Source organism: Eublepharis macularius, chromosome 13 (genome assembly GCF_028583425.1).
Source record: "Eublepharis macularius isolate TG4126 chromosome 13, MPM_Emac_v1.0, whole genome shotgun sequence".
NCBI classification, from domain to species: Eukaryota; Metazoa; Chordata; class Lepidosauria; order Squamata; family Eublepharidae; genus Eublepharis; species Eublepharis macularius.
In genome coordinates, this window is record NC_072802.1 from 32,164,777 (window position 1) to 32,191,569 (window position 26,793).

Below are 26,793 nucleotides of genomic sequence, written 5' to 3' on the forward strand. Positions count from 1 at the left end.
TTATATTTATCTATTTGGTAACTGACAATGTGGCTTTAAAAGATGCAGTTATGAATGTATGAAGCTGCCTTTTACTGACTCTGGCCATTGTTCCAGTTCACTCTACATTGTCCATTCTGACTGGCAGCACCAACGTCTCAGGTTCAAACTCTTTCCTAAACCAGGCACCTGAGATATTTTTAACCCAAGGTACCAGGGACTTAACGTGGGATCATCTCAATTCCAAGCATGTGCTCTACCACTGACCAATAACCTCTCTAGCTCTGATAATTTCTGGTAGGTTCATGGATGGAACACATCCAGCGTCTGAGAATTTGGAAGCCAACAAAGCCGAGTCTCTATCTTCAGCAGTATGTCCTGGAATGTGTCATATTCCTTGTGAAACAAAAAAGCCTAACTATCCTGTTGATAAGCAACCATGACAGGATGACTGAATGCACTTGAACCTATTGTAGCTCATACTGGAGGGTTTCCCTTGTGATCCAGACCAACTGGTCTCGTTTGAGGTACCATCCTGTTTTTCTTGAGCCAATCTGCAAAGCATCATTTGGGCACAGTGCTGTGTTTTGAAGTACAAAATTAAACTGGGGGGGTGGAGGTCTAAATCTTCATTATGGGGATAACGGTATTCTGCTATTTTCTCACTTTTCTCTTTTTTGCTATCAGTGGCTCAGTGAAAACTGAAAGCACGCAGATGGAGATCTAGGGCAGGAAACGAAATAGTGAATGTTTTCTTCTCGATACTAGTGGACACTATTTAAAATAGAAGGAGATCATGTGCCGATGTTAGAGGAAAGGTAGGTTGTGTTTCTTGCTGGCCCTGCATTTAACTTCTGAAGAACTAACTCGTCAAGATGCTCTGTCTTCTCCCTCCTTTAAAGATTGATTCCTGTTCCTCCACAGCTTGTTGATGCACCCTCCCTCCTTTCTGTTGTTTGTTACATTCACTTAGAATTGATATATGCATTTTCTTAAAATATGAGGCAGGATCTAGAGTAATGATGGTAAAAGAGAAACCTTACCACCAGGAAAACGAAGCAAAGCTTAGATCTACGTTACAGGCTGTTTTTAAGGAATACAAGCAGTGGTATTCTGAGGCTTAATATTAAGGATAGCTTAATATTTTGATGGGGGGCACTTGAAAACTTTGTTTTATTTCTTTTCAAAAGAATGTGTCCATATACTGTGCAGTGGTATCAAAGAATGGCTTCTGTTGAACTTCTGTTAAAATTCTTTTTACAAGAATATTTTTTCACACATTTAGACTATTGTCTTGTTTTCAGTCCGTGTTCATTTGTTGTTGTTTTGTGTTCAAGCAAAGCAAGAATATTTTGATGGTTTGCATTGTTTTTGAGTCTTAAGAGTCTCCCATAAGGCACTGAAGGAAAAAAAAATTCCTATGAAAAGTTCATTGCACCATCATCAATAATGTATCCTGCCTGACACCTTGGAGGGAGAAAAATTGGCTGAGGTGGTCAGGATTGCTGAAGTAGCCGGGATCTCCGTTGCTCCTCCCTTCACATGCCGCCATAAGCGTGGGATCTGTAACGAGATTGCAAATCACTCAGCTTTGGCCTACGAGAAGGGGGCATTATCATGACAGCAGAGGAGACAGACAGGAAGACTTGGTTGCTCATGACATGAGATCCCGGACATGGAAAAGGCTGACTGCATAGAGGTCTACTGCATCTAGATGGCTGTCTTCAGGGTCACTGATAAAAGGGGAAAGGAACAGGTGAAACTATTACAGAAGGCCCCAGAGCTGAGATAGATTTCTGAACACATGGCCAGGGATCATGCTTTTGTCAGGGTGGAGGGGGTAGAGTGGGAAAGTGAATGCCAATAATGTACTGGGCATAGAAGTTCTTGACAGTTATTGACCCAGTCCATTCACTAGTGATGCTTATTCTGACTTTCAGTAGTTGTCCAACATCAACTCAGAACTAAGCTACAAGAGATGAATTACACAAGAACATGCACATGAAGGGAGTTGCAATGTTAGCTGGGAAGCTGAGTTTTAAGAGATTGGAAGGCTTTGTCAACTTCCCCTCTTTACAGAGCCAGGGAAGATGGCTCCTCAGAGGGTTTGTTAATGTCCTCTTTGCCTCCTGAAGGCTCTGTCAGTTTCACCTCCCCTTCTAGGAGGTGAAGAGGAAATAAACAAACCCCTTAAGCAGTGATATTTGCAGCTCTGTAGAGAGGGGGAATTGAAAAAGCTGCCAATCTCTTTTAAAACTCAGCTTCCCGGCTAACATTGTGACTCCCTTCATGTGAGCATCCTCGTGTAATTAGTCTCTTGTAGTTTAGCTCTCAGCAATGGCCCAATGAGCAGGAAGTCCAGGGGCTGGTGTGGTGATGTAAGCACAATGGTTTTGAGCCAGAGAACTGGGCATGAAATGGATCCTTGCCATTTTCAGTATTTGCGGCAGCCCCTGCAGGCCCCACCCATTCCTAAGGGCCAAATCAAACAAGATGCAGGAGTTCCATGATCAGAGCTCCTAGCAGTTAAAATCATTATTCAGGCAAGTAGGATCCTAGAGTGAACAGGACTGTGGTGCAAGAGGAGTAGGGTTTCTAGGCCATAGCCAGCAACTACCAGGAGAAATTGGTGGCAGAGACTGTTAGTATGCTGGGACTGCTAGTATGCTGATGTCACTTCTAGTAAAAAACAGAAGGGCATCTTTAGATGCTCTTAGCAGCTTGCTCTAGCATTTACCAAATAAAAACAAAGAAAGAAAAGAAAACTCTATGGTTTTACTATATAGTTTTTGTAAATGCTAGAACATTAAGACACTTCCGTTTTTTACTGGAAGTGACATCAGTGCGATGCTGACACACACTCCATTCCCCAGTTCCTTCTGCCAGCTCCTCAGCTGGGATGCTGTGAGCTATAGTGGGAAGCCTGGCATCCCTCAAGCAGAGTAGGAGGTTAAGATTTTCCCTGGTAATATTTTCCCAATCCAAAATGCCTCTACCGTTTGACCCACTCAAAGAATTCTGTGAGTGGGAAAAATGATGGGGCCATTTTGGACTGGGAAAATGGCACTAGGGAAAGTGTATCATTTGGACATGAGTATCGGGGCACGCAGTGTAGATGACTGGGGTAGGCAATGGCAAACCACCCCATAACAAAAAGTCTGCCGAGAAAACGTTGTGATGCAATGTCCCCCCATGGGTGAGTAATGACTCGGTGCTTGCACAGGGGACTATCTTTACCTATTGGGGCATGCAGAGCATGGAACTATAGCAGGAAGGAGAAATCAGTGGAAATGGTCCCCCGCCACTCTTGAACAAGCCAAACATTATTTTAATTATTAAGACCTGGGTTCAAACAGAAACATAGACACAGAGGATTTCTGACTTGCCACTCTTAAAATAGCAACCTTTCCCCCCGTCTCCACATGACAAATCAGTTTTGAAACTGCAGGAAGCTTTTGCAGTGGGATAGGGGTCCTCCTGTTCCAATAAAACAAGTCGGCAATCTCACTAGTCCCTCCATTTTTGGATCCTGTGCTTTTATTTTCACAAACACACAAAAAACCTTACCCACTTTATTCCCCTCACCCCTCATCATATCTGCAGTAGCTCTTGGCCTCCGGAAGACTCTTCCAAACATACTGATGATAAGGAAAAGCTGACATTTGTTGAGATTCTGTCGTCACAGGCACACAAAAATGGACAAACACCATCTATAACACATTTCCACTTATGGACAGAGGTCCCCAAACATGAACACCTCATAACTGGTATAAACAAGTAGCATATTTTACGGATGGATAGGCAAGGGGACACAGGTGCAGCAGGCTGGGAAGATGGGACTAGTCTTTTCTTGCTGCTGTCTAATACTCATTTACTACCTATGATTTGCATTCCACCAACAGTGACACATTTCCTCACTCACCAGATGCATTTCCCTATGGTGAGTGCCTCTTGGATTTTCTGGAGAAGGCTCTTTGTGCAGAGGGAAAGTGCCACCATTAGAAGAACAATTTTGCAGGATCCATTCCAATGAACAGGAAAGGGATTTCTGGCAGTTGATTCCCCACTGCTCTGAGTGAAACCCCATTTATTGAAACTCGTCATTCCCCCTTAACTATGTCAGTTTGACAGTTGCAAGCTTTAATATTCTGCAGTATGCAAGTGGAAAAAATCATTTACTTACTGGAAAGCAACGCATTTAGTGTCTTAACTGGGTAGATTTCTTTTTTTTTAAGTATTTGATGCATACATTTCTTCTTAAATAAATCCCATAGTTATATTGTAGAACACTGGCCATTTTTCCCCTATAGCTTTGTTTTAGCAGTAGGGGAAATACCTACAAGAGGCACTTACCTGTATTCAGTTCAGTTCCCTTTAATAAATAAAAGGGGGAAAGATCGTAAGAAAGCAGGAAAGAATTCTCAGTTATGTCCATTTCTATACATAGGATTGGTGGGCCAGCTGAATGACCTGTGAAAGGCAAGATTTTTTAATGTTCCGTACTGAAGAGTATCCAGGCCCTGAAGAAGAATGAAGCTGCTTCCTCAGGTGGCAGGTTTGGGGGCACCATTAAATGGTAACAAACCACAACATTTTAATCTTTCATAGAACCTGTTTTTAAAAAGTGATCTTGTTTGGTTTTCTAACAGCCTTCTGTAAAAAGTAATGGCCTTGGAGTGTTATTCAAATGGATTTTGAGTGTGTTGGTATATCTGCAATGATAAGCAAGGTGTGTTTTGTTACACCAGCTAATACCTTTGTGAAGTCAACCCCTTCGGGTATGTACTAATGTGTGTGTCGTTCAGATTATCAAATGCCGGGAGGTCTTAGGTCAGACCCGGATTTTTTCATTGAAGATTTCTGGTATCGCCAAGAAACTGCAGGGGGCACCATGATTAAAAGTTAAGAAAACGGAAGTGTGTGAATAAATATGGTGGGCTTTTGAACTCGGTTTGAAAAGATACCAGCTGCGTTGCGCTCTGCTCGTACTTCCAGAGAGTATCATCCAAATGAGGGAACACAACACTAAACACATCACGACAGGGACACACCGAAAACATAAACCAGTTGATTTGCTTACTAGACCTTTAGTCGTACCACTAGATCTTAACACTTTCTGTTCCATAAACGTTGTAGCCTTCTCTGTACGTAGCATAATTCTGAGTATTGGGTGCAGGCGCAGGCTTAAAGTTTTGTGTGTTCTTTGTGATTTTCATTCGTTTGGACTCAGCCCGAGACTTGTAACAGAATTCTATCAGAGCCACCGTCATGGCAAGGCCGAGGCCTCCGACAAGAATATAGAAAACCCCAGCAACATTACTCAGGCTCAGAGCACTTGTCTTGTCCTAAGAAAAATGAACCAGTTGATTAGTTTTGCTGTAGGGGAAAAAAGAAAGAAAGAAAGACAACATGTTACTTTGCTAGAACAAGACGTATCAGCTTTGGAAGATTTAAGTGCATATTTAAATAACTTGTTCTTGCTAGTTTGGAGCTTAGATTCTTGTGCCCAAATCTCAGTTCAGAGGTACCAAGTAAATCAAAAATGCTTCTGCCAGGTTAATCTAGGTCCTTTTCACACAAAAAACGCGGAAGATAGCGTCTTCTCATGAGAGTTTTGCGTGACATCGCACAAAACTCTCACGAGAAGATACTATCTTTTGCGTTTTTTGCGTGATATTTTGCGACGTTCCAGCAGCAGGTAAGCAGTGTGAAAAGGGCCCTAGTTAATCGTTAATTGTTTAAATTTGTCCCATAGTGGAAAGAGTCTTAAAGTTGGGACATCCAGTAGAAGATACTCTTTTACCTCCTCCTATTTGGAGTTCACTCTGCCTGATTGCAAAATTAGTATTTCCTAGTCCAGTGGTATTCACCAGGTAAGCTGCTTGGTTATGTGTGGGCTACTGCATAAGGAATATCACTGTTTAATTGGTTCATTTGAATTTTTCCATGGGAGGTCAGCTGAACAATGCAGGGTGAATTAATTGAAGATTACTTTCAAAGCAAAGGCCATAGATATAGTTGATATTGAAGAATGTACAGAATTTTAATTTTGCTAAATTTTTGTGATTTCTATGCAGCAATAATGTTTGATGAAGTTGGTCAGGCTGTGCTACATTATCCTAAGCTCACTATACGTTTCTGGGGTTGAATAAAAAGTAGTATCAAATTAAAGAGAGCTTGACTGTCTAGGGTGTGTATCTTAATTGCATAAGAGACAGTGGGGGAAGTTGTTCATATTTTAAAAAAAATCTGTCTGTTGAGACACCATCATAACCATTTTGCTGCTGGATTGGATTACCTGCTATGTTGGTTCTCCAATGTTTCAATATTTATTGTTTGAGCTGTGACACAAAGAAAATCAGAGGGCTTGTCAACATGAGAAAGTTGGGCAGGTATTACCTGACATGAATTCAAACCGATAGAGTCAAACCGGTTCAAGTCCCAATGTGGACAAACCCCTTCTGGGCTTCAGAGATTTGAAGGGGAAGGAAGGGGGAAAGGTTAGGCAAAAACTTGCATCTTGTGTTGGTTTGAATGCTGCAGGATTAAACCCGTTCTTCTGACAGCATTTCTGCTAGGAGAGTCTCAATTACTTGAGTCTCCATGAATGCAAGGAAATCAAAACCCAATCCAGGGAAGAGAAAGTGGCCATAAGACGTTCTAGAATGGAAAAAGCAGTGTTCACATACGGGGGCTTGCACTGGTTTCACAACTGCTTTAATCTAAACCAGCTCAACTCTCTTATGTAGACAAGGCCTGAGTAGTTGATGTCAATCTGGATTCCAGACCAATCTGTGGCAGAAATTGGAACTGACTGTTAAAAAAAGTTGCAGGCTAAGCCTCTGTTGACTGAAAATCTTTCAACTTGTTGCAAAATGTCTATAAAATTTGGAAAGAAATAAAAATTACCAAAAAAAAAAAAAAAGACGGGTAATCAATTTCAGCCAGGAGAAAACAAAGGCATTTTAGAAAACTGGGCTTGGTTGTGAGAATCAATTTGAATTCTTTCTTATTTCAAGTTTGCATTACAAAGAGGCTGATCCTGCAATGGTGCATTCAAACGTCCGTCGGCCCAAAGGTGATCTTAACTAGAGGTCATATCCTAGTCCTGCCGGAATCAATATCAATCAATTGACTTTGGTAGGACCAGAAGATGTTGCCTTCTGTAAAGCACATAACAATTATTGCTATGTTCATCATCATAGTAAATTTCAAAGGTACAAGCAGAAGGTAGGTGCTCAGTTCTCATTAATTTCTAACGGGGGCTGAGCATCAAGCTGTGCTTTGTGCCTCAGAAAGGCATGCCAAAGTATCTCTTTCAAAAGCGCTCCATCATATAAATCTCCATGTTTCGGCACAGCAAATAAGCAGAAGGTTTTCTCCCAAATCAAGAAAAAAGTGTCCAAACCTACAGTGGCCACTCTGCATATGGAACATTCACTGAGATTTACAATTGTTCCATAAGCAAATGTTTCTCCAGGGTCACTCTCCACCCACCTTCCCAGCAACAGAATTCGTGTGTGTTGCTCAGTGACAATAAGCCAAAAGCCATACCAAAAACAAAATCATAATATGCAACTGCAGAAGTTTCAGGTATGGAAATGTGATAATACAGTAGCAAAATGGTTTGATGAATAATTAAAAAAATAGAATTCATGGAATGAGTCAGCAATAAAATAGTGCACTATTTGATTTTTAAAAAATCAACTAAACCCCTCCAAAATTTCAACTTTCTTGGCAAAAAAAAAAAGAAAAAAGGAGGATGTGTCATGCTCATTAATGCGATGTCCTCTCAAAAATATTCATCCTTAGCAATCATGCGGCTATTCTTCAAAAAACATCACGTATAAGAAGAAGTTACGAAATTTCATCATACAGCGGTATGTAAACTAGTAAGGCTTTTGGAGGATTAAAGCATACAGTTGACTCAAATGGAAAGTGTATATTGAAAATGGAGATACTAGTATGAGTGGCTTTTTGTAAATTTTGAGAAAAATTATCTGAGTAGGTTAAAAAAACGTACTTACAACTAACACCTTTGATACTGCAAAAGAGACAGGCTGTCACTTTTTCTGATCTTTTAACGAATTTCTCCTTTTTTCGTTAATGCCCTGCCTTTTTCTTGCTCCCCCGTGAACCTTCAGAATGTAAATAGTAACTTTGGAAAGCCATTTGGTATAAAATAAAACAGTTGGGTCAAAAAATGTGATTGCTAATCAGTACAAAAAGACCTTCAGCGACTGACCTTACTTCCGGAGTCCTTGGCTCCACATTCACCCTTATCGTACCACCATTTGTTTTTCAGCTTGTCTAAGATGCCTTGTTCACTGAGTTTCAATACTGCAAGGTTTACAGGAGTTCTTCACGTGGGAAATAACATAAATAACATTATATTATGTTATTTTATGTTATTCAAGCTTTAAACTACTTTAAAACTATACAAAGCGATAAAGCAGGGTTCCTGGCCACAAACGTAAAATTATAATACTGCAGGCAACTGGATCAAACCCCTTAAAAAGTTAAAATTCTAGATCATCACTAGATCACCAGGTCCTGCCCATATCGCTTTGAGTAATCGGCATACACTGTTAAATAAACTCCATGGAAACAAGGTAGCTCAATTATTCCCCACTTTGGATTTTTGTTTTGTTTTGGTTTTTGAGTAATAAGGTTTCTCAGCTTGCAGTAGCTTTGCATTGGATTTGGAAAAAGTGGTACTGAAGGCTTGCTTATTGAACTAACAGAAAGAATGGGTACCGCTTGGTTTTAGCCAGTGTTCACATATAAAGTCTTTTCCCACCATCAGGCGGATAAACAGGATATTTAGTTCTTAGAGACACTTGTGCGGAAATTTTCAACTCTAGGACTTTTATTTCCCTCTTTGGAAGAATGAGAGAGAAATTTTTCTGCCTTTCCCCCTTAAATCTGCATAAATAGAACCTACTGTAGACATCCTATGGTGGGATTATCATTTGTTGTATTGTTATTCTTTATTCCCATTGATGGAAATAAACAAGATGGAATCATTGGGGACATTGGCTAAAATGTTCCTACAAACACATTGTTCACATGGATTCATTCCACCAAGGGCTACATCTTCCACCAGAAAGACACCCCCCATATTTTTCTCATAAGCACACAATGTCTACACCCTTTAAACGATGCCAGTTTGTTACATTTGCATTGTATTTAGAAGTGCAGGGAAGCAAAAGAAGCAGGAAAAGAACTAGAAGAAACATTCAAATGAGTTATAAGATGCCCTAGTTCTAAGGCAGTTCTAATTTATTTTATTTATTTATTTGGTTTATAACCTGCCCTCCCCACAAATGGGCTCAGGGCGGCTAACAACATTCACAAAACACAGCGAATCAATCACAAAACCATAGAATCAATAATGATCTTAAAAGAGTCATTAAAATAGTCCAGGCACAGGCTATTTAAATAAATATTTAGGAGTTCGTATATGGGCATAGCACATGGCCGGGGGCAGTCGCAGAAAAAGTGGTGGTCTTAGGTGGAAGAAGGGGGACACCCACTGGCACTCAGCCAAAGGCCCAGTGGAAGATCTCTGTTTTACAGGCCCTGCGGAACTGTAACAGGGCCTGCAGGGCCTGTATCTCCAGCAGGGGAACATTCCACCAGGCCGGAAATAGCCCTGGCCCTGGTTGAGGACAGACGGTCTTAGGACTTCTAAGAAGTACCAAGGTGGCCCAGTTCAACATTATTCTTGTGGTCTGGTCCCAGAGCATTCTAGGAAGCTCTGTGAGAATGGGGCACAGCTGAATGATGTGCCTTTTTCTTGTAGACACCAATCTACAGGGAAGCAACTTAAGTAGTGCATGAACAGGGCCACATGCAGTAATCCACAAAATTAAGAAAATAAGATAAGTGCTGCTGGACCAGGTCATTGGTCTATGTAGTCCAGCATCCTCTTTCCCCTAGTCTGTAATTAGCTGCCCCAGAATTCCATGTGGTACATGTAGCCTGAAATGGATATAATCTTAATATACATTTTGTGCAGGGTGAGATGCTTTCTGTCCAGTCTTTGACTCATGAAATGTAAGGAAGAGCCATGGAAAGACCATGTAGCTGGAGCAAATCCCTCTTCTTAGATACCCTTGATTTCAGGACACCACCTCCAGAATTTTTTTTCACAAATAATCAAGTCTGTACAAAGTAGAAGACCCTTATTCTGCAGAGATTAATTCCTGCAACGCAAGAGAAAAATTAGAGAGCCCTAGTATAAACCAATAGGTAAAACTAAGCTGTGGAATGGTTGGAGCCAGAATTCCAAGTAACCAAGACTTTGAACGTGTTTAGGTAAAATAACAATCCTGACTTTACCATGTGTTGCGATGAAGGTAACGATCAGGAGCAAACAGAAATCCTGTCTATGCAAACAGCTGAATGAAGTGGCATAGTCCTGAGGCAATTGAATGGGCATGTAAGACTTCAAGGGGGAAATGAAATCATATTTTTTAATGTGTGAAGGAAAAATTATACAAGTAGAAATTTAACACAGCAGAAAGCAAGCTGGGAATAGAACCTTTCTCCCTGATGTATTATTTTGTACTTGCAGGGAGTCTTGCCCAGTGGAGCCTTTAAAAATATAAGCTCAAACTGCATTCTGAAGTGGCACAGTCCATCCTACCACCTCATTATCTCACCAGTCACCACCTTATTCTGCTGCATGTATAGTCCAGCCCTTCCCCGCTCCTGAAACAATTTATGAATGAGAAAAGATGAATGACTTCAAATTGTCCTATTATCACCTATAAAATGGACAACTGGGGCATCATTGCCTATTGTTAGCTCTATGCTCTACTTCAGATTTTTTATTCCACATTAACATTCCTCAGCCATAGCTATAATCTAATTAACTATCAGTCCAGAGAATCTTAAACTCCTTTCACTGTAGATAACTACTGCATTGCAGTGATGGGTCCCATGAGACGCAGCAAGCTTGCTATCATCTCTCTGTTGGCAGAGCAATTATGGAGCCTCCTCAACCAGCTTCGGGCAGGAGCAAGACAAACCCACCGCTTTGCTGTCTCAAGATATGGTTTGCATTATATGAATAGCTGATGGTGATTGTAAGCCTCAGTCCTCAAACATTACAACGTGGCTCTGGTACACCCAAGCAGCATATGAGATGCAGCAACTATTTGGGAGGCTTCAAGCCACAGAGGGGGATTTATATGATCAAATGCTCTGCCACACTTATAAAATTTCCCTGCACATAGAAAATTATACGCCCTAGAGAACTGCTTCTAGCCAGAGTGAGGGCCAGTGGGAGTACTATTTCTCTGCCTTCCCAATAATTTCTCAAAAGACTTTTAATTTGCAGCATGGTTGCTTCCATTTGAAGAATGGGATCTCATTTTTAGATGATGACTTAAAACCCTCCCCAACATCCCTTTATCTTCCATAATTGTGAGCACAGCAGGGAAACGGGTACCTGCAATAAAGGACCGGCTGCTTCTTCAGCGTAGGCGATGGCTCCTCCATGTCCGTGACGTCACTGTTCTCCCTCACTCTACCCCTGCACTAATGGGCTGGACAACACCTGGAAATGCTTTGAGGTTAGGTGCAGCCATGGTTCTAGTGTGAGCTGCTCTCTAATATGCTAGGTTTCTACGTATAAGGATTCTTTGTTGTTATTCAAACACGATCAGTCATGCTTTCCCCTGCATTCTGAAACAGTACAATCCAGAAACAGTTTTACCACCACATCTATTATCTGTAGGCCTAACCTGTGGGAACAAAGCATATCTGGGTTGGATATTATGGCTTGCTGCGCTGAGATGTTATTTTACTGGTATTGGAATGTTTGAATGTAGTTTATTTTATTAATGTGTCTTTATATCTTATATATGTTGTTATCCACTCTGAGACTGCTTGCAGGGAGCGCACAGACTATAAATTTAATAAAATAAAATAAATAAGTATACATCCCGAATGTCTAGTTCTGAGGCCTAAAGATTGTGATACTGACTTCTTTACAAGCAACCATCACAGAGTGGATCAAGACAGGCAAACTATATAATCAGTTGTATTGTCGAAGGCTTTCATGGCCGGAGAACGATGGCTGTTGTGGGTTTTCCGGGCTGTATTGCCGTGGTCTTGGCATTGTAGTTCCTGACGTTTCGCCAGCAGCTGTGGCTGGCATCTTCAGAGGTGTAGCACCAAAAGAGATCTCTGAGAAACGTCAGGAACTACAATGCCAAGACCACGGCAATACAGCCCGGAAAACCCACAACAGCCATATATAATCAGTTGCTGGGAATCCATCTGATATTCTCTATTTCAGATGGGGGGGAGATGCATGACCGAATGCTTCCCCAATGAAAGAAAGTATATGCAAAGAGGCTTTTAAAATGGAGAATCGTTCAATCATACAGCACCCTTCCCCTTAGTTTGAACTGGTACATGGTTTCTGTTGCCCTGCAAATCCCACCCCCCTCCCTATTCCCAACACTGTAGAAATGGTAAAAGTTTCTATCAGACTCCTAGAGCATTCAAGGAATCTGCCCATCTTCATACACATCAGACTACCTTTTACACAATGCTGAGATTCTAAGGATGGTTTGGCTTGATAATAGTTTTTTTTTTTAAAAAAAGCTAATTTTAATTCCATGAGAACACGAACTCAAATTATCTTAATGAAACAGATGTAAATGTGCATTCGTCATGGCTTGTCAAGTGGAACTTGTCATGGTTACTTTTCAAGTAATCCATTTACACCATGCTATTTATAGTCCCCAAACGGAAAATTAGCCCTCTAATCAATTATCACGTGAGAAAGGAACATTTGAAAGCCACTGTGGTGTAGCGTTTAAAGAGTTGGATAAGGACCTGGGAGATCTGGGTTCAGCTTCCATCCCCTGCACTCCATTTACTAAACTTGCTTGACTGAGCAGCAGGAGAAAGAAAGTGTGTGTGTGGGGGGGAGGATGACACTACAGACACTATGACATCATTTCCAGGGGACTGTCTGCAACACTTTAGAAATCTCCCCTATCTCTATGGTCTTTACCATAGAGTGGCATGAGGGTTTGCTGTGAAATCATAGCATCAGGGATGCTTCCCCTCCACGTACTCCCCCTACAAAAGCTCCAATGGTTTGCTTGTGCAGGACAGGCAACCCAATATAGCAAACTGTACTCCCTAATCAACATCAAGGAAAACTAAACAATTCATCCATGCATAGTCATCACTTGATGACTTCAGTTTCAAGTGATAACATACCTGCATATCTAGCCCATCATAAAGTTAAGGCCACAGACAGAACTGTGCAATGCTTTCCAGCAAAGTTGGACAGGAGACCCATGATTGGGTTCCCTGCTGTTTTTTTTATACTTAAACAAAGGCAACTGAGCGTAGCCTCAATTGGGATCACAGACAAAGAAGGTATGAGAGGAAAGGGGTTTTAATTCTGCCCCCCATCCCACTCACAATGTGGATTATCTCTCCAGGATTTTCTCCCATGAGGGAAACACAACTTCCTGTACCATATGTGTATTTTTCCTCCATGGGGCAAAATGACTTCTGGATGGGAAAGAGATACAGATTGGGGGGAAAGTGGTGCATGCTACAGCCTCTGACACAAACTGGCCCCCGTGCAGGTGCAATTTCAAGTTTAAAAACCACGGAGAGATCAATGCATAGATCTCCCATTGCTGTACTTAGTAGGCCTGTCAACTGCAACTGCAGTCCATCAGATGAAGTGCCAAACAATGAGATGCATGTAGGAGTGAACCACGCAAACATTTGCTGAGAGGAAAATTATAGAAAATTACAAACAAAATGCCATATAACCTGTATAATGGTGGCAAGCTAAGGATTGGTGGGAGACCCCTGATCAGGATCTTGTATGGTTTCTTAAAAAGAAGCTTGGTTGGGGGGGAGATAACTTGGATCAGGGCTTTGCTGCTGGGTCAAGAGGGTTAACCCTTTCTCCCCATCACTGGTTTCTAGATTTAGGGCACCTTCCCCTGGCAGTGCCCTGACCTGGATAGCCCAGGCAAGTTGGATCTGGGCTGCTAAGCAGGATCAACCTTGGTTGGTAAGTGGTTGGGAGACCTCCAGTGAAGAACAGGGTTGCAGAGACAGGGCATGGCGAACCACCTTGAAAAGCTCCAGCAGGGGTTGCAATAAGTCAGCTGCTACTGGCTCCATAGGAACACCATAGAAGCACGCCCTATTTTATGTTTTGTCCTACAAGGCAGACAGGCCCAATCTCATCAGATCTCAGAAGTTAAGCAGGGTTAAGTAGCCTTGGTTAGTAATTGGATGGGAGACCTCCAACAAAGACCAAGTTTGCAGAGGCAGACAATGGCAAATCACCTCTGTTAGTCTCTTGCCATGAAAACCCCAGCAGGGATCATAATAAGTTAGCTATGACTTGAGGACACTCTCCACTCAAGCATTGGGAAGAGGAGGCATGGGAAAACAGCAAGTGGGAAGCCAGAAAATACTTTCCCCAGTAACTGCACCTTCAGTTCAATTTAGGCCTCCCCGGAACCACTTTTCACCTTAAAAAAATAGGTGATCTGTACTAAATATCACCTAGTTTGGCTGTGAGGTTCAGCTGCTCTCTACAACACAGTGATCAGGACTATAGAGATGTTACTGAGGTTTCAAATAAAACTTTGGAGCAAGTAAACTTATCAGAGTACCAAAATTTAAGACCGCAGTGAAACCAACAGGGTAAAACTATGCTCAAGGGTTCCTGCACAGGTAGCTTTGCTCTGTGTTCCTTTAATACCACTGAAACGGCACACAGAATTCCTTCTGGAACTACAAGGCAGTGCTTAACACATAAGGTACCACACAACCAGTCATACAGGTATTCCTATGAAGATCTTGAAGAACACTGCACTCCCCACTTTCAACGGGGCTTAACTGACTCTTGCAGATTTGGTTAAGAGCTTAGGGATTACACTGGATCCAACATTGCTGCTAGACAAGCGAGTTAATGCATCTGCAAATGGGGCTTCCAACTCAGGGCCAAGCTACAAGTGACGAATGACACTTGAACGGCAAGGGAACAGACTCGCATGTATTCCTCCCTGTTCACTTGCGCTCCAATTGCGCTCCACTTGAGTCTAGCCTTGAAAATGACCCCTTCCTTGACACAGCCAATTTGGCCTGCTGGATTCATACCAAGGTAATGTCCAGACTAGAATAATGTAATGTACTCTTCATAGGTCTCCTCTCAAGTCAACTTAGAGATTCCAGTTGATGCAGAACGCTGCAGCTCAGTTATTGTCAGGAGACAGAAGGTGCATGCATATTACTCTCATTCTACACTCACTCCATTGGCTACTTATCAGTTACCAGGCTTGATTCAAAGTATTGGCCATCACATACAAAGCCCTTCATGGCCTTGGTCCTTCATACCTGCAGGACCACCTCTTTCCTTAGGCCTTCTGCAGATACTACCCTGCCATCGGGTAAAATCAACAACTGCTTGGACATATGCATTCTCCATTGTGACATTCACCTTATGGAATGGTCTGCCTGATGAGGTCAGGAAAGCTCCCACTCTCCTGGTATTCAGAAACTATGCAAAAAATTATTCAGAAGGGTTTTTTTTACATGGGTAGGAGGGCTATACTGTATGGAAATGGTTCAGAGATGTGTTGGTAAAGGGATAGGCTGTGGGCTATACTAGTGTGTAAATACTGGCTAGCTTCCATGTCATGTCTAATAGCTTGTGCTTTGTTTCAGCATTGTATTTGGATTTCTGTTTGTATTCAACTTTCTGCAGTCCATACCCTGCTGCATTGTTATTGAATGTCCAAGCCTCTGATTGTATTCACTCACACTGTGTAATCCACCTTGCATCTCAGTGAGAAAGGCAGACTATGGCAGACTATAAATAACATCCTACTATATAAAAGGCAAGCCATATTAGCGACGACTCACTTTGTATCCTCGTGCAGGTGCGTTGCCGACAAATCTAGCCTCAAGGCCGCTGTGAAGTGCCCATTTTCCATTGGGAGGGGCCCACCAAATCAGTTTTCTAGTGTCCATTGTATTTTTTCACACAATGGGTGTTGGTTCTAGTACATACATACATCCGATGTAAGGAAGCTGGTTTGGCTGAGCTACAAATCAAGAAGATCTAGGTTCATATCCTGCCTCTGCCAGAAACTCACTTGAAGATCTTAGTTGAGCACACACTCTTATTTCTCTGTCTGTCACATAGAATTCATAATACCCATCAACTCCACATAGATGAAATAGAAACAGACACGTAACAGCCTGACTCTTGTAAGAAAATGGAGGCTATCTCTGCTGAACAGAGACAGTTGGAGCACATAAATTCCAGATCTCCCATTTTGCTGCTGCTTTTCTATCCTTTATCCTCCAATACAGACAGAGTTCAGTTGGGATATACAATTACTAGGAAAGGCACATCAGTGGTTCTGTTTCTATTATTTCATTACCTGCTGTTTAAAACTTCATTTCACCCTCAGCAGGGATAATTTGATGCTTTACAACTTCTTTTTAATCAGCCTATTGTTAGCTTCTCTCTCTCTCTGGACTATGTGGCACTCCATCATGTTCTACACATTCTTTACTAATCCTCTGCTAGTTTGGGGGTATTTTCCTTTCTGTGACTGTCTTTCCAATTGCCTTCCAGTCTAGCCAGATGCTGTTCTCTTGTCTACTTATCAGTTCCTGTTATTATATAACCCCCTACACCCCACAACACAGCACACTGAGTTTGTGTTCCAAGTAGTTAATTTTACCAGTGTTACATCTCTTTAAAAAAGTTGTTTGCAAATGTCATTGACCAATTTTGCCTTTTACTGATTTGTGTATGTGTGTATAGTTGGAGGAGGCACACCCACACCCACTTTTCAAGCTGCTCTCTTTTAGACACCAGGACAAAACATTTCTGTTCCCCCAGGCTTTTAATTAAGGGATCTTTTAAACACCATTTTAGTATGCTTTTAGTTTGAAAACTTTTTTTGAACTGCTCAGTTGGGTGTTTTTATTTTGTGGCTGTGTTTATTTGATGCCAGATTTTAATTAATAACTTTAAACATTTTGTTATCATGATGTTTTATTTTGTAAGCTGCCTCTGGCAATTTCCCTGGAGAAGCAGCATAAAAATGTACTAAATAAACAAATCTAAATAAATAAAACGTGTTTCACACCCATTGCATATAATGGGAGAGGTTCCATTTTAGCAGAGAGATATGCTAAGCAAGGTCTGCCACCTGTTTTGCAATTTCCATTCAAAGCAGTGCTTCTACAACCCATCTTTATACCAAGATTGTAATCAGGGAAGCATTTGCACACAAAGAGGGATGCCATTGTCAGGGTGGAACAATGCAGTCTTCCTGACCTTAGTGCATCAGATGACAAGTGATTCTCCAGAGCTCATACCTACTTAGAACTGGTTCTGTACAAGTGACTGATGTTATAAGCAATTCAATGGAGCTATGCACTAGGTACCCAAAGAGACAAATTATTAACAAAAAAGAGAGAGACCACTTGACCGGTGCTAGCAGGAAATAATTAAAAATGGCCAAGGAAATTTTTTCAGGGAAGAAATGGGGAGTGTAGGAAAATGACTGTGCCTCCAACCACTAAGATAGATCAACTTGGGTAGCCATGTTAGTCTGTCTGTAGCAGTAGAAAAGAGCAAAAGTCCAGTAGCACCTATAAGACTAACACTGCTTCAGATACAGCTAGAATGGGAGTCCAATGTATCCACTTTGATTGAATTGGGACCTAGGCTTCCTGTCTCATTACCAATGCTGATTTATCCACACCTACTACCCCCTCTGCATACCCCACCTTATCCAATCACGCCTGCTATTGTCATTCACTGGCGATTGTCATTTACCTGCTATTGTCATTCAGCATCTGAAATCTGATAGCACTCTCCAAGATAGAAGGACAGATGGACTCACATTTTAGCTGCATCTGAAGAAGTGAGCTGTGGCTCATGAAAGCTCATGCTCTACCACAATTTTGTTAATCTTATAGGTGCTACTGGACTCTTGCTTTTTTCTGCTCCAAACACCAAGTTTGCCCTACAGATGTTGCTCCCCACCCACATGTTAAGACAAATCAGGGGTTGAGTTCCCCACCTTTGCCTGTCTCTCTCATTTTTATCCATCCCTTCCTCCAAGAAACCTTGGGCATAGTGATTAAGTGGCTGAGCTCTGACTCGGCACTCTGCTGGTCCAAATCCCACTACTGCCATGAGCTCAGCAGGTGGCCTTGGGTAAGCCACTCCCCTCAGCCCCAGATCCCCAGCTGTGTTGTGGGGATAATAAAAACACTGATTTTGTATGTCTCTTTGAGCTGGACACTATTCGGTCTAGAAGAACAGTATATGTGCAGTCATTATATAAGTGCAAGGAGTCCAGGACAGAAAATATGATTTTCCCTTCCTCTATTTTATCCTCACAACAATGGTGAGTGGTAGGTTAAGCTGAAAAAGAGCAACTGGCCCAAGGGGATTCAGTGAGAGTCTCTCTACACAAGACATCTGACACATGAAGAGCACATGTTGGGGGATGCAATGGTAGCTGGGAAAGGTTGTTTAAAAAGACAGAGCCAGCAGCAGGACAAAGGCTTTGCTATACAGTGGAGCTGTGTGAAGTGGCTATGAAATGCCAGAAGGGAAACTTCAGCCCATTATAACCTCTCCAGATCCAAGCCTGGCTCTGGGAGGCAGCTCCAGCCCATTTCCATTCCTCGCTGCCCTCTGGTTACCATCCCACACAGTAGACTGGAGAGGTGAAATTGACAGAGCCTTCCAGGAGGTGAAGATGAAATTAACAAACCCTGAGTAGTGATCTCCACTGGCTCTGTCTTTTTAAACCATGCTTCCTGGCTAACATTGCGTCTCCCTACACTTGGTGAACATGCACCAAGGTGTCTCGTGTAGAGAGAGAGACTCTGAGTTTCATGTCTGAGAAGAGCCTCATTCAGTAATGTTTAGTTCCTTCCTGAGGTCAGTTGTAGACTGGGAGGAAGTTTAGGATTATTCTGTGCTCTGTCGGGATGATAATATGCCACTTATTTGAAAGGCTCTTAGGCTATTCCAAATATTCAATGCTTCATAATGGATCACAACTTTAAACAGGCATCACAATGTTGGTGTTTTGGGTATATTGACTGTCAAGCTGCTAACCTTCAGCCAAAGCCCTTTTCACAACCCCCAAATGTCATCCTTTACACAAATTTTGTCATTTGCAAGTAATTGATGCCATCACTGCAATGACACAATGTAATGATAGGGAATGCCACATTGATGCTAATGATTTCAAAACAGAAATAGAACTCAGCAGGCTGGCTGCATTTTTTGGATAATTTGTGTCCCATTCCATATGCTAATGAGACATGTTGTAAAGGTTATTCTAAAGACCCCCATTTTGTTGAAAGGCAAAATGCAGAGAGGCGTCTGCTAAAGTCAAGCCAAGCAACCCTGCTGCTGTCCTTCAAACTCAATGAAACCCTCTTTGATGAATGAATAGTAACCAATTGCTTAGGAAAGCAAATTGCAAATAAAAGACCTAACAATTACCACATTTTCGAGAACTAATAATTTCCTTTGGGTGGCATTTAATCAGTGCGGACGTAGACAAACTGATGACAGATATCAGAGAAAGCAGAATCGCTTTTGCAAATGTTTCACTTTTGCAGAACACTTTCCCTGTTGATTCGTCTGCTGGAGAGACCCAAAGCTTCTGCCAGGGAACCTCAGTATATTGGAGAAGATTCGGGGCCATGGTATAGGGGGTCAGTGCCTCCTCCTTCAAGAAGCAGAACATTAGTTTCAAATACATCCCTGACAGATAGCTCCTTCACCTCTAAGTAAAGTGACGCCTGACACAGGTTGGACACTTGTCAGCTTCCCTCAAGTTTTGATGGGAAATGTAGGCCTCCTGGTCTTGCAGCTTGGCTCTCCATTTAATTGAAGTTTACAGAGCAGCAGTCTATGGGAGGAAGAACACGCGGTTGGGAGGGGAGTGCAGGCATCGGGCTCTCACCAGGCACCCCCTTCCCCTCCACTGGGTGTGTGTGTGTGGGGGGGGGGGGGTTCTGTAAACTTCAATTAAATGGAGAGCCAAGCTGTAAGACCAGGACACCTACATTTCCCATCAAAACTTGAGGGAAGCTGACAATGTCCAACCTGTGTCAGGCATCACTTGTAGCTTGGCTCTCATCATTTGCCTCTGCAAAAGGCTCATTTGGGGCCCAAATTGACCTGCTGCAAAGTGCAGGAGAGCTCCTGGCCCCTGCGTGATGAGATCACGTCCCAGAAGTGATGTCACTGCACCACCTTGTGAGCATGCACATACTTTGTACATGTACGAAGACATCGAAAAAGATGAGTGCCAAGTCCCCCCTCCTGCTGAGAGGGTAAGGGGACCTGGCAACCCTAAGCAGACCCATTAATTTGGGCACAGCAGGGGGATAACCTGGAAGCTTCACAAAATAAAAAGGTACTTTTAAAAACACTAACATGGAAAGAAACCCATAGAATAAAGGTTAAGTGTGCATCATGGCACACGAGCAATTCTAAGTACTCGCTTAGAACATGCTTTTAAGCAGTGCATTCACATATGCTCTCCTTCATCAAGACAATGAAGATCCTTGTACCAAAGAGCAAACATTTTCATTTCTGCTGGAGCACAGTTTCATGTCTGTTGATGTGCCCAAGGCCTGGATTCTTTTGTTTCCTGTTGTGTCATTTGAATCCTGAGGGATGCTAAATAAATATTTTGTCCGACTTGTTGAAGTCAACTTGCTGCTTGCCAGCCTCTTGCCCCTTGTTTGCAGTTTCGAGTAGGCTACTGTGCATAACTGGTGAACTGCATTTGGCGTGGGATATTTCTAGTTTAGTAGTAGCAGCGGAAGTGATCTGAACTGAAGTTGCTTCTGTGCCCGCTTTCTTGTGTTCTGTATGCCGATGTCTGATGAAGTGAACCAGTTTCATGGATTTAGGTAACAATGTTGTCTTATGTTGTAATTCATACCAACAATGAAATTACTAAAAATGGATGTTGGCCATTGCCTCTCCCTGGAGCATATACTACACAAAGACCAGTAAGAGACTGTTAGAAGCAACATTCTGCTTCGTTCCAGAATAACAAGCACTCCTCAATGAATCTGCTGGGTTTAAATTGCAATCTAAAAACACTGTTTTCATAAGCAGAAAATGAGAAGCAATTTGCAGTTGACTTTCTTGTAACCTATGGAAATTAGTAGTTGAAGTGTTAAATTCCCTTGATGCATTAAGAACAGTTGCATCACTGAAGACTTCACACTAGGTGTTCTCTTCCATTTTCTGTTAATATGTTTGTTTCTGTAATTAGTTTTCTTCTGAGCAATTTAAAATGTTTCTTATTTGGTTGCTTTCAAGTGAGCAAATTTAGCCTTTGAGCTCAGTTGTTCTCCTGGTACTATTTCGTGCCATTTCTTTTCCACAGTGTTGCAACAGGATTTAATTTACTAAACCAGACAATGCTGGATTAAAATACATAATAAGAAAGACATTGGGACAAATAAAGATACACAGAGATGTCTATCTATAAAGAATAATGATTATAAAAGCCAAAAGTATCTGATCTACTACTACTACTACTACTACTACTACTACTACTACTGTGCTTATATACTGCTCTTCTAGACAGATTAAGAACATAAGAACATAAGCAAAGCCATGTTGGATCAGGCCAGTGGCCCATCCAGTCCAACATTCTGTCACACACAGTGGCTAGAAATCCAGTGCCATCTAAAGGACTGTCAGTGAGGCCAGGACACCAGAAGCCCTCCCACTTCCTTCCTTCCAGCACCAAGACAACAGAGCACCACCTCCCCACAAAGAGAATACCATCTATCTCCTGTGGCTAATAGCCACTGATGGACCTCTGCTCCATATATTTGTCCAGTCCCCTCTTGAAGCTGGCAATGCTTGTAGCTGCCACCACCTCCTGTGGCAACGAATTCCATGTGTTTATCACCCTTTGTGTAAAGTAGTATTTTCTTCTATCTGTTCTAACCCGACTGCTCAATAATTTCATAGAGTGCCCACGAGTTCTTGTATTGTGAGAAAGGGAGAAAAACACATCTTTCTCTATCTTCTCTAACCCGTGCATTATCTTGTAAACCTCTATCATGTCTCCCCTCAGTCGTCTTTTCTCCAGGCTAAAGAGCCCCAAGCGCCTCAATCTTTCCTCATAGGGAAAGTGTTCCAACCCTTTAATCATTTTAGTTGCCCTTCTCTGTACTTTTTCCAGTGCTATGATATCTTTTTTAAGATGTGGCGACCAGAACTGCACACAGTACTCCAAATGAGGCCTCACCATCGATTTATACAGAGGCATTATGATACCGGCTGATTTGTTTTCAATCCCTTTCCTAATAACCCCTAGCATAGCATTAGCTTTTTTTATGGCAGTCGCACACTGTGCTGACGTTTTTAGTGAGTTATCTATCATGACTCCAAGATCTCTCTCTTGGTCAGTCTCCGCCAGTTCAGACCCCATCAACTTGTATTTATATTTTGGATTTTTGGTTCCAATGTGCATTACTTTGCACTTGGCTACATTGAACCTCATTTGCCACATGGATGCCCACTCTTCTAGCCTCGACAGATCCCTTTGGAGTGCCTCACAATCCTCTCTGGCTTTCACCACCCTGAACAATTTCGTGTCATCTGCAAATTTAGCCACTTCACTGCTTAATCCCAATTCCAAATCATTAATAAACAAGTTAAAAAGCATTGGACCCAATACTGACCCCTGTGGCACCCCACTGCTCACCACCCTCCACTGTGAGAAGTGCCCGTTTATACTCACTCTCTGTTTCCTATTAATTAGCCAGTTTTGAGTGTCCCACTGTTCTGAGTGTCCCACTCAGAGCAGTAAACAAAGTAAGCATTATTATTATCCCTACAATATAGCTGGGGCTGGCAGACAAATTAAACTCCACACTCACAAGATCATAATTTAATATGAGTACTAATGGAATAATGCACACATATGGGATTAGGAAACAAAGGCTGGTACAAGTGATTTTAAAAAATTCATTCACAATGCCTGAAAAGGAACTTGGCAAGATATAGCTCAAGTTAAGCCTCACTTAAGCCCCATTAGTTTCAGAGGAAGAATTCGGTCCATTCTCAACTCTCGCCCATTTGGACGAGGTGTCTTTTGCCACTATAATAAGGTTTCCTCCATTGGAGGAGGGCTATCACCATCAGGGGAAGGGAATCCTTGGATTCAGACTAGTGGATGCAATCCGCTGACTGGATCAAAAGGTTAATTTCTGTAGTAGACAATGCCTCTTTTAGCCTCCACAGCTCAAGCTAAGCAAATCTGGCCTTGTAAGTCACCTTGATACATGACCATTTGGGAGCCATATGTAAGCTTCTCTGAATCCTCAAATGAAAATCTTTATAGTAGTGAAGACATGCACAAAGCTTGATTTCTCTCACATGGGGACAAACATTTCACTTGTTCTCTTGCCCTTGTGTGTGTTTTCTTTCAACCTTCTTTCCCCCTTTATAAAACCTTCCCTTTGCTCTTGCATCTTCTATCGACTCTGTTGTCCAAATATTGCTTCATGCATGATTTTTTTCCCCCTATGCAAAGATTAGTCCCATGTAATAATTGCAAAGAGCATCCTAGGAGAGATGGGTTGAAGTTATGTAGTTGTACTGAGTAAAGATCTTAATGAAAGACATGACCTTCGTGAGATGAAACTCTTTTTGTGAGAATGCAAACACTTGAGGACTCAAGATTCACTCAGCTATTCTTCAGGCAAAACATCAAAATAGAAAAAAACCCCGGTGGTTGTCTGCAGAGGAATATTTGTGTTCCTGAATGTATGAAGACTGGAATATAACTGGAATAAAAAAGTCCCACAATACAGTTGGAAGGCACATGATCCAACAATCTGACTGAAGATAAGCTGCTCTGGGCTTTGGTCTTGAATTTTGGACTTCCGTGTACACGTACATCTTATGAATGCTTCACACATTATATAACAACGGCTGCATACCCTCATCAGAAAACTGTCTTGCTTGTTTCTTTCATGAGTGCACCTGATTAACACTCTCATTTATAAGTACATGACATGTCTGACACTCCAGAATTTAAAACAAGTTTGTTATAAGCACATCTTGCATTGCTCCTTTAAAAAAAGTTTCAGGAAAATAACTTTCCATTTCAGGAAAATAACCTGCCCAATTCTGAACATGAACTTGATTTGATTTGAGTTGTCAGCAAATTTGTTCCACTCTCCTTTCTGGTCTTAAATCTCTTTTCTTGGCCATTCAGAGTTGGTGTCCATTTTGTTCTTAAAGAGAGATAATTGGCCAAATGATCCATGCTGTGTCGTTTGTTGAAAGGAATCTGCCTGCTTTTCTTGTGCATGTTACTATCCAGGAGAAAGCTTGGATGTTTGTTTTTTAAAGTATTACTTGGATATAGTCAGCATATTGTCAAATAGTTCAAGCACCATCAAGGTAAGATGACACATTTCATTAATGAACTCAGAAGAACTTATTTTTCCTTGGCATTCATTGGAAATTCTGAAATGTCAAGATAGATCTTTGCAAGCTTCTTCAGCAATCAGTTGCTGCTATAGAAACTTCAGTGACACATAGTTCTCTTAAGTACAGAAACAGTATTGTAGGACTGCAGTCCAAATGAAGCAATCCAATAAACATCACTCTTGTAGCACCCAAATTAATTTCAGTGGGATTTCAATGAAAACAAATGGTGTACCAGAGAGTCATTCCATCCGCCATATTTATGACCGTTCCTCCAGTGTATCATCTGGTTGTAGGTTTTGAAACTAAACACTGTCACTTTCACTAAAGCTAAATATTCAACCTTAAAATTGCCTCTGGGCATTGCAACAGCATCATTTACACATAACTAGCTTGTTCGGTTGAATAGAAAAGGAAAAGTTAACATATTCATTCCAAATAGAGTGAGCAGGTGCAAGAGAGGACAAAGGCTTCTCTACATTTAATCGTTGCATAGAACAAGAGATTTTGCCAGGTGCAGGTGACATTGCAGGAATGAGAAGCTGTACCTGTGAAAATCTTGTCTTTCCACATAGTCGTTGGGGGAGGAACTGTGGCTCACTGGTAGAGCATTTGCTTTTCATGCAAAAGACCCCAGGTTCAATCTCTGATATCTCCAGTTAAAAACATCAGGTAGTTGGTGATGTGAAAGGCCTCTGAGACCATAGAGAGCTGTTGCCAGCCTGAGTGGACAATACTGACGTTAACAGACTAGTGGTTTGAGTCAGACTAAGGCAGCTTCATATATGTGTTCATTACAGGTAGTAGAACCCTGCATTTCCATTATATCTGGTTACCCTAATCAGAAATGCATCTTTGAGCTTTGTAACATTTAAAACATTCACAGAATGATACTGCTGTGCTGTTACCTACAATGCATTCTAAGACAATCAGGGGATAGGTAGGCATAGAAATATTTTTAAACAAATAAAAGTATAGGAGATTCCCTTGTGATAGTTTTCTAATCTCTGTTCCCAGTCATCCGATCATTTAAGATGATGATCCGGGATTAAAGACCCTCATTCACCTTAGAGGAAAAATATTTAAACCAACTGATAAAAGCAGGGAAGGAAAGTATAACTCCGATTTCTCTGTAATTTAGTAATAGCCATCAAGATAAAGCCATAGGTAAAGGAGGCACACACTTACTGAAGTTCTTCAGCCAGAACAGAAGCAGCAGGCTGCCACAGTAGTTACGTTTCTTAATTTGTAATTATATTTCCATGCATACAGTACTTGCCTCATGTAATACAAAAAGATCTGCACAATGCCAAATCTAGACAATTGTCTCTCTCTCTCAAAAAATCGAGATTTTCCCTGTTGTGGCACTCTCTTTCTCTACCCATGCACAGGGAAGGGCTAGCAGTAGAGGAAGCAAACGCTGAAGCAGTCAGGGAGGCGGGAGGGGACAATGTCATAGGATCCAAGCTCAGGTTTCTACTAAGCCAATACACCTAGCTGTTTCATTGGCCTCGCTGATAGATATGTCTTAAATTTGTATATTCCTTCACACATTATAATACAAAGACATGTAAGTTGAATACCCACAGCCATTTGCCAGGTGGTAACTTAAGTCACTCGGGGGTCACCAGGTGGTGTTTAGGGAACCACCTGGTTAGCAGGGCAACTGAGAGGTGACCTCTATCACTACAGAGTTGGTCTGGCCATCTGTATCAAGCGGGAAGGGAATTTTACCACACACGGGTGAACATATATGAATAATGGTCGTTTGTATTCACTTTCTGTATCATCTTGTCCACTAGTAGAAACAATTTTACCAAACACCTGCAATCAGTGAGCTCTGGGACACAGGGGAATAGTAGAATTCCCCTCACGTATTGTTGGACATTATAGATAACCAGCTTCCCACATGGATTACAGACACTATGGGTTCTAAACCACTGAATTCTGTCCAAAAGTGCCCTTACACTTATAGAAGAAAGTTGCCATGATTGGAAGAACACTTTCTGAGTTCAGAAGGATGTCTTAGAATCCATCCCTATAGTTTCGATTCAACTTTATAGGGGATACAGACAACCATTTTACTTCACACAAGGTATACAGAAGGTTACCTACTTGGTAAAATCCTCCTTACCATTTTGCAGTATGGTACAGTTGATGATGCTATCTCAAGGTAAAAGAGCTCATCCTGGGGTACTTAGGTTGTCTGTATGGGCTCACTATAGTAAGTTAACATTTAAATCATTGACTACGTTCAGTCCCAAACACATGATTTCATT

General features: G+C 41.7%; 1 protein-coding gene across 2 annotated transcripts in view; it reads right to left on the reverse strand.

The window, feature by feature from the left end:
• Positions 1–5,078: 5,078 nt before the first annotated feature.
• GRIA3 (glutamate ionotropic receptor AMPA type subunit 3) overlaps positions 5,079–26,793 on the reverse strand; it is a 256,338-nt gene continuing 234,623 nt past the window's right edge. The window contains exons 14-15 of one of the 2 annotated variants that reach the window (XM_054995939.1): positions 8,225–8,339; positions 5,079–5,324 (exon numbers count right to left, since the gene is read on the reverse strand). In XM_054995939.1, the coding sequence (XP_054851914.1) occupies positions 5,079–5,324; positions 8,225–8,339 (361 nt within the window). The remainder of the gene's footprint in view (positions 5,325–8,224; positions 8,340–26,793) is intronic. The other variant, XM_054995938.1, reaches the window with a different exon arrangement.